Below are 9,067 nucleotides of genomic sequence, written 5' to 3'. Positions count from 1 at the left end.
TACCTGCTAGTAGGTGTGTTTTACCTGCTAGTCAGGATCAGAGATAGGTGTGTTTTACCTGCTAGTCAGGATCAGAGATAGGTGTGTTTTACCTGCTAGTCAGGATCAGATAGGTGTGTTTTACCTGCTAGTCAGGATCAGAGATAGGTGTGTTTTACCTGCTAGTAGGTGTGTTTTACCTGCTAGTCAGGATCAGAGATAGGTGTGTTTTACCTGCTAGTCAGGATCAGAGATAGGTGTGTTTTACCTGCTAGTCAGGATCAGAGATAGGTGTGTTTTACCTGCTAGTCAGGATCAGAGATAGGTGTGTTTTACCTGCTAGTCAGGATCAGAGATAGGTGTGTTTTACCTGCTAGTCAGGATCAGATAGGTGTGTTTTACCTGCTAGTCAGGATCAGAGATAGGTGTGTTTTACCTGCTAGTAGGTGTGTTTTACCTGCTAGTCAGGATCAGAGATAGGTGTGTTTTACCTGCTAGTCAGGATCAGATAGGTGTGTTTTACCTGCTAGTCAGGATCAGAGATAGGTGTGTTTTACCTGCTAGTCAGGATCAGGGATAGGTGTGTTTTACCTGCTAGTCAGGATCAGAGATAGGTGTGTTTTACCTGCTAGTCAGGATCAGAGATAGGTGTGTTTTACCTGCTAGTCGGGATCAGAGATAGGTGTGTTTTACCTGCTAGTCGGGATCAGAGATAGGTGTGTTTTACCTGCTAGTCGGGATCAGAGATAGGTGTGTTTTACCTGCTAGTCGGGATCAGAGATAGGTGTGTTTTACCTGCTAGTCAGGATCAGAGATAGGTGTGTTTTACCTGCTAGTCAGGATCAGAGATCGGTGTGTTTTACCTGCTAGTCAGGATCAGAGATAGGTGTGTTTTACCTGCTAGTCAGGATCAGAGATAGGTGTGTTTTACCTGCTAGTCAGGATCAGAGATAGGTGTGTTTTACCTGCTAGTCAGGATCAGAGATAGGTGTGTTTTACCTGCTAGTCAGGATCAGAGATAGGTGTGTTTTACCTGCTAGTCAGGATCAGAGATAGGTGTGTTTTACCTGCTAGTCAGGATCAGAGATAGGTGTGTTTTACCTGCTAGTCAGGATCAGAGATAGGTGTGTTTTACCTGCTAGTCAGGATCAGAGATAGGTGTGTTTTACCTGCTAGTCAGGATCAGAGATAGGTGTGTTTTACCTGCTAGTCAGGATCAGAGATAGGTGTGTTTTACCTGCTAGTCAGGATCAGAGATAGGTGTGTTGTACCTGCTAGTCAGGATCAGAGATAGGTGTGTTTTACCTGCTAGTCAGGATCAGAGATAGGTGTGTTTTACCTGCTAGTCAGGATCAGGGATAGGTGTGTTTTACCTGCTAGTCAGGATCAGAGATAGGTGTGTTTTACCTGCTAGTCAGGATAAGAGATAGGTGTGTTTTACCTGCTAGTCAGGATCAGAGATAGGTGTGTTTTACCTGCTAGTCAGGATCAGGGAAAGGTGTGTTTTACCTGCTAGTCAGGATCAGAGATAGGTGTGTTTTACCTGCTAGTCAGGATCAGAGATAGGTGTGTTTTACCTGCTAGTCAGGATCAGGGATAGGTGTGTTTTACCTGCTAGTCAGGATCAGAGATAGGTGTGTTTTACCTGCTAGTCAGGATCAGAGATAGGTGTGTTTTACCTGCTAGTCAGGATCAGAGATAGGTGTGTTTTACCTGCTAGTCAGGATCAGAGATAGGTGTGTTTTACCTGCTAGTCAGGATCAGAGATAGGTGTGTTTTACCTGCTAGTCAGGATCAGAGATAGGTGTGTTTTACCTGCTAGTCAGGATCAGAGATAGGTGTGTTTTACCTGCTAGTCAGGATCAGAGATAGGTGTGTTTTACCTGCTAGTCAGGATCAGAGATAGGTGTGTTTTACCTGCTAGTAGGTGTGTTTTACCTGCTAGTCAGGATCAGAGATAGGTGTGTTTTACCTGCTAGTCAGGATCAGAGATAGGTGTGTTTTACCTGCTAGTCAGGATCAGAGATAGGTGTGTTTTACCTGCTAGTCAGGATCAGAGATAGGTGTGTTTTACCTGCTAGTCAGGATCAGAGATAGGTGTGTTTTACCTGCTAGTCAGGATCAGATAGGTGTGTTTTACCTGCTAGTCAGGATCAGAGATAGGTGTGTTTTACTTGCTAGTCAGGATCAGAGATAGGTGTGTTTTACCTGCTAGTCAGGATCAGAGATAGGTGTGTTTTACCTGCTAGTCGGGATCAGAGATAGGTGTGTTTTACCTGCTAGTCGGGATCAGAGATAGGTGTGTTTTACCTGCTAGTCGGGTTCAGAGATAGGTGTGTTTTACCTGCTAGTCGGGATCAGAGATAGGTGTGTTTTACCTGCTAGTCGGGATCAGAGATAGGTGTGTTTTACCTGCTAGTCGGGATCAGAGATAGGTGTGTTGTACCTGCTAGTCGGGATCAGAGATAGGTGTGTTGTACCTGCTAGTCAGGATCAGAGATAGGTGTGTTGTACCTGCTAGTCAGGATCAGAGATAGGTGTGTTGTACCTGCTAGTCAGGATCAGAGATAGGTGTGTTTTACCTGCTAGTCAGGATCAGGGATAGGTTTGTTTTACCTGCTAGTCAGGATCAGGGTTAGGTGTGTTTCACCTGCTAGTCAGGATCAGAGATAGGTGTGTTTTACCTGCTAGTCAGGATCAGAGATAGGTGTGTTTTACCTGCTAGTCAGGATCAGGGATAGGTGTGTTTTACCTGCTAGTCAGGATCAGAGATAGGTGTGTTTTACCTGCTAGTCAGGATCAGAGATAGGTGTGTTTTACCTGCTAGTCAGGATCAGGGATAGGTGTCTTTTACCTGCTAGTCAGGATCAGAGATAGGTGTGTTTTACCTGCTAGTAGGTGTGTTTTACCTGCTAGTCAGGATCAGAGATAGGTGTGTTTTACCTGCTAGTCAGGATCAGAGATAGGTGTGTTTTACCTGCTAGTCAGGATCAGAGATAGGTGTGTTTTACCTGCTAGTCAGGATCAGAGATAGGTGTGTTTTACCTGCTAGTCAGGATCAGAGATAGGTGTGTTTTACCTGCTAGTCAGGATCAGAGATAGGTGTGTTTTACCTGCTAGTCAGGATCAGAGATAGGTGTGTTTTACCTGCTAGTCAGGATCAGATAGGTGTGTTTTACCTGCTAGTCAGGATCAGAGATAGGTGTGTTTTACCTGCTAGTCAGGATCAGAGATAGGTGTGTTTTACCTGCTAGTCAGGATCAGGGATAGGTGTGTTTTACCTGCTAGTCAGGATCAGAGATAGGTGTGTTTTACCTGCTAGTCAGGATCAGAGATAGGTGTGTTTTACCTGCTAGTCAGGATCAGAGATAGGTGTGTTTTACCTGCTAGTCAGGATCAGAGATAGGTGTGTTTTACCTGCTAGTCAGGATCAGAGATAGGTGTGTTTTACCTGCTAGTCAGGATCAGAGATAGGTGTGTTTTACCTGCTAGTCAGGATCAGAGATAGGTGTGTTTTACCTGCTAGTCAGGATCAGAGATAGGTGTGTTTTACCTGCTAGTCAGGATCAGAGATAGGTGTGTTTTACCTGCTAGTCAGGATCAGGGATAGGTGTGTTTTACCTGCTAGTCAGGATCAGAGATAGGTGTGTTTTACCTGCTAGTCAGGATCAGAGATAGGTGTGTTTTACCTGCTAGTCAGGATCAGGGATAGGTGTGTTTTACCTGCTAGTCAGGATCAGAGATAGGTGTGTTTTACCTGCTAGTCAGGATCAGAGATAGGTGTGTTTTACCTGCTAGTCGGGATCAGAGATAGGTGTGTTTTACCTGCTAGTCAGGATCAGAGATAGGTGTGTTTTACCTGATAGTCAGGATCAGAGATAGGTGTGTTTTACCTGCTAGTCAGGATCAGAGATAGGTGTGTTTTACCTGCTAGTCAGGATCAGAGATAGGTGTGTTTTACCTGCTAGTCAGGATCAGAGATAGGTGTGTTTTACCTGCTAGTCAGGATCAGAGATAGGTGTGTTTTACCTGCTAGTCAGGATCAGAGATAGGTGTGTTTTACCTGCTAGTCAGGATCAGAGATAGGTGTGTTTTACCTGCTAGTCAGGATCAGGGATAGGTGTGTTTTACCTGCTAGTCAGGATCAGAGATAGGTGTGTTTTACCTGCTAGTCAGGATCAGAGATAGGTGTGTTTTACCTGCTAGTCAGGATCAGAGATAGGTGTGTTTTACCTGCTAGTCAGGATCAGGGATAGGTGTGTTTTACCTGCTAGTCAGGATCAGAGATAGGTGTGTTTTACCTGCTAGTCAGGATCAGAGATAGGTGTGTTTTACCTGCTAGTCAGGATCAGGGATAGGTGTGTTTTACCTGCTAGTCAGGATCAGAGATAGGTGTGTTTTACCTGCTAGTCGGGATCAGAGATAGGTGTGTTTTACCTGCTAGTCAGGATCAGGGATAGGTGTGTTTTACCTGCTAGTCAGGATCAGAGATAGGTGTGTTTTACCTGCTAGTCAGGATCAGAGATAGGTGTGTTTTACCTGCTAGTCAGGATCAGGGATAGGTGTGTTTTACCTGCTAGTCGGGATCAGAGATAGGTGTGTTTTACCTGCTAGTCGGGATCAGAGATAGGTGTGTTCTACCTGTTAGTCAGGATCAGAGATAGGTGTGTTCTACCTGCTAGTCAGGATCAGATATAGGTGTTTTCTACCTGTATATAAGTCTGTATTTGCCGTCCCGTCCCTTGTCGGACAGAGAGACCTCGTAGGTGAGAGACTGGCTGTTGCTGAACCGGTTCACCAGCCCGACCGGGGGAGCCCAGGACAACCTAGCACCCCGCGCGTGCACGTTGGACACCTGGAACACCACACACACGTTAGATAACACACACACAAAGTTCCTATCAGTTTATCGGTGAAATGACAGTCTGAGTAGAAGAAACATTTACCCACACCATGGCACTGAAACAATCACCCCATCAAACACTGTCTCTACACACACACACACACACACACACCCTGGCACTGAAACAATCACCCCATCAACAACTGTCTCTACACACACACACACACACCCTGGAACTGAAACAATCACCCCATCAACCAACCAATGTCTCTACACACACACACACACACACACCCTGGAACTGAAACAATCACCCCATCAACCAATGTCTCTACACACACACACACACACACACACACACACACCGAAACATTTACCCAAACCGCCAGCAACGGGGAAAGACACACAGCGGAGTGATTTAACACCGGGTGTCATTCATCCAGACACCACATCGACTGAATACCCAATCTGCCCTGGGGACAAACCACATCGACTGAATACCCAATCTGCCCTGGGGACAAACCACATCGCCTGAATACCCAATCTGCCCTGGGGACAAACCACATCGACTGAATACCCAATCTGCCCTGGGGACAAACCACATCGACTGAATACCCAATCTGCCCTGGGGACAAACCACATCGACTGAATACCCAATCTGCCCTGGGGACAAACCACATCGACTGAATACCCAATCTGCTCTGGGGACAAACCACATCGACAGAATACCCAATCTGCCCTTGGGACAAACCACATCCACTGAATACCCAATCTGCCCTGGGGACAAACCACATCCACTGAATACCCAATCTGCCCTGGGGACAAACCACATCCACTGAATACCCAATCTGCCCTTGGGACAAACCACATCCACGGAATACCCAATCTGCCCTGGGGACAAACCACATCCACTGAATACCCAATCTGCCCTGGGGACAAACCACATCCACTGAATACCAAATCTGCCCTGGAGACAAACCACAACCCCTGAATACCCAATCTGCCCTGGGGACAAACCATATCCACTGAATACCCAATCTGCCCTGGGGACAAACCATATCCACTGAATACCCAATCTGCCCTGGGGACAAACCATATCCACTGAATACCCAATCTGCCCTGGGGACAAACCACATCCCAGAGACACACACTGAAGACTGTCTCATATGACCTCTCCCTCTAGAAGCCTCTAGAAGACAACTGACAGTCTCGCTCTCTCTCTCATACTTCTAGTGTGTTCGTTATCAATACTGTTCAGAAGATCCATTGTAGGGTCTTGTAGAGTCCTGTGTAGGGTTGCAAAGGGAGGGTATAGTACTGGAAACGTTTATGGATTACTGGATTGGATATAATCTATCACAAGACATCTAGTGCTCCTTTTGGGTACCTCTGCCCCTCTGTGTGGCCTTATCACAAGTAAAATATATGAAATAATTCAATAAGATTTTAAAATAAAAAAATAGAATGACAAAGGTGTGAAACATTATCCTAAATATTGTGACGACCCTCCCACACTGTCTGCCGTATTCTCTCTTTGTTCTTGTTTCCTTATTAGGATGCCGGTGGGCGGAGTTGGGAGGGTCGTCAGCTACATGGGAAACACCTGGGCCAGGTGTGTCCCAGGATAAATAGACCTCTTCCACATTCATGGAAGAGACTCTCTCCATGCAGACACCTTTACAGATTTTGTTGTGTATCTTGGTGGCCTTTTGGTTGTTTGCTTTGGCACCTTTTAACACCCTGCATTATCACATTCATGCATGCAAAACACTGACTTACACTACTGATTACTGATTACACACACACCATTGTATATTGTACTTAGTTGACTTTATTTAACTATAATCAACTTTATTGTTGATTAGATCCTTTTTGTTCATTAATTAGGCTCTTTCTCTTGAACTCATGGACAATATGGACACAGATGTAACAAATTAATACTATATATGAAGAATAAAAAACGTTTTTCAAGTATAAATGACCAAAGTTTCGATTGATTGCCATAGATTTTCTGTTAATTACCAAAATTACTGAAGATTCCGGTAACTTTGGTAAATTACCGGTAGCATTGTAGCCCTAGTTCTGTGTGATGAGGTGGTACAATACTGCCCCTGTGTGGTCAGGTTGGGGACTGCAGGTGTTCTGGGCTCCAAAGGACATACTGCTCTGTGAGGAAGACACCTTTAGGTACAGATGTCTTTGTCTGCAAGTGTGTGTGTGAGTGAGTGTGTGTGTGTCTGCGTGCGTGTGTGTATGTGTGTGACTGACCTGTGGTTTGTCGATGGCGGAGAGCACTTCCTGAACTCTCTTTGCCTCCGAGTCGTGATCTGAGGAAAGAGGACAGACACAACATTACCACCAACTAGTGTGTTTCTGCACCACCACCAGAGGGCAGGCTGAGCTGTGTCATATACAGTACGTACAGTATGTACAGACCCCAACCTAGATTACTGCCTAGGTCTGCCCTCTGTTCTGTTGGCTGCTCATAAAACAGTGGGCCGGTTCCAGTCTCTCACACACACACACACACACACACACACACACACACACACACACACACACACACACACACACACACACACACACACACACACACACACACACACACACACACACACACACAGTGGCAGAGCATGTCTACGGGTGATTTAGGAGTGGGTCGGGGTTAGCGCTGGTGTGTGTGTGTGCGTGCGTGCGTGCGTGTGTTTGTGCGTGCAATGGAAGTTTTGTGTGTAGTGTGTGTGTGTAGTGTGTGTGTGTGTGTGTGTGTAGTGTGTAGTGTGTGTGTGTAATCCCTATACCAGAGACGCTTCAGACAGGAGCAGAGCTGCTTTCTCCATCAGGGCAGAGTTTACTAAATTACCCAGAAATGGTTTGTGTTTCAGAGAGAGAGAGAGAAAGAGAGAGAGAGATTAGAACACAGAAGACGAGCGGAGGAGGAGAAGAGAAGAAGGGATGTTTATCAGGATGGAGAGAGAAGTGAGGAAAGCAGAGAGGAGGAGTACAGGGTTTGTGAGGGGTCCTCTTCAAGACCCTGGTCCTGGCCTACTGAGCAGCAAGGGGAACTGGCCCTCCCTACCTTCAGGCTCTGCTAAAACCCTTCATCCCAACCCAAGCCCTCCATTCCTCCCCCTCTGGTCTCTTTGCCCAACCACCACTAGAATAAAATAAAGGCCCTTTGGTTTTCCCCACTAGCGCTGATTTTGCTGATAGATACTTTGAGGGAAACTGTACTTATGATCATGACGTGTGGTTGTCCCACCTAGCTATCTTAAGATGAATGCACAGATATGCTCTGGATAAGAGTGTCTGCTAAATGACTAAAATGGGTGTAGGGTGATTACACAATCACGGTGTTCCAGTTCTGTGACATCATCAGCAGGCGCAGCAGATGCAGAGGGAGGGGCTTGTCAGACGGTGAATATATCTAAGTGTGTCTGGGTGTATTTTTATTTTTTATTTATTTCACCTTTATTCAACCAGGTAGGCCAGTTGAGAACAAGTTCTCATTTACAACTGTGACCTGGCCAAGATAAAGCAAAGCAGTGTGACACAAACATCAACACAGAGATAAACAAATGTACAGTCAGTAACACAATAGAAAAAAAAAACATGTACATTGTGTGCAAATGAGGTAAGATTAGGGAAGTAAGGCAATAAATAGGCCGTAGTGGCGAATTAATTACAATTTAGCAATTAAATACTGGAGTGAAAGATGTGCAGAAGATGAATGTGCAGGTAGAGATACTGGGGTGCAAAGGATTAAAAAAATAATAATAACAATATGGGGATGAGGTAGTTTGGATGGGCTATTTACAGATGGGCTATGTACAGTTGCAATGATCTGTGAGCTGCTCTGACAGCTGATGCTTAAAGTTAGTGAGGGAGATATGAGTCTCCAACTTCAGTGATTTTTGCAACTTGTTCCAGTCATTGGCAGCAGAGAACTGCAAGGTAAGGCGGCCAAAGTAGGAATTGGCTTTGGGGGTGATCAGTGAGATATACCTGCTGGAGCGCGTGCTACGGGCGGGTGCTGCTATGGTGACCAGTGAGCTGAGATAAGGCGGGGCTTTACCTAGCAGACTTCTAGATGACCTGGATCCAGTGGGTTTGGCGACAAATATGAAGCAAGGGCCAGCCGATGAGAGCATACAGGTCACAGTGGTGGGTAGTATATGGGGCTTTGGTGACAAAACAGATGGCACTGTGATAGACTGCATCCAATTTGTTGAGTAGAGTGTTGGA

The 9,067-nt window shown here is 45.6% G+C and overlaps 1 protein-coding gene across 3 annotated transcripts in view; it reads right to left on the bottom strand.

The window, feature by feature from the left end:
- The window catches only part of LOC139373104 (fibronectin type III domain-containing protein 3B-like), a 143,084-nt gene that overhangs the window by 71,207 nt on the left and 62,810 nt on the right, over positions 1 to 9,067 (bottom strand). For all 3 annotated transcript variants that reach the window (XM_071113215.1, XM_071113214.1, XM_071113216.1), the window contains exons 8-9: positions 7,091 to 7,149; positions 4,689 to 4,834 (exon numbers count right to left, since the gene is read on the bottom strand). In XM_071113215.1, the coding sequence (XP_070969316.1) occupies positions 4,689 to 4,834; positions 7,091 to 7,149 (205 nt within the window). The remainder of the gene's footprint in view (positions 1 to 4,688; positions 4,835 to 7,090; positions 7,150 to 9,067) is intronic.

Source organism: Oncorhynchus clarkii, chromosome 18 (assembly GCF_045791955.1).
Source record: "Oncorhynchus clarkii lewisi isolate Uvic-CL-2024 chromosome 18, UVic_Ocla_1.0, whole genome shotgun sequence".
Taxonomy (NCBI): domain Eukaryota; kingdom Metazoa; phylum Chordata; class Actinopteri; order Salmoniformes; family Salmonidae; genus Oncorhynchus; species Oncorhynchus clarkii.
Note: the sequence above shows the minus strand (reverse complement) of the source record. Positions and strands in the feature narration are given on the sequence as shown.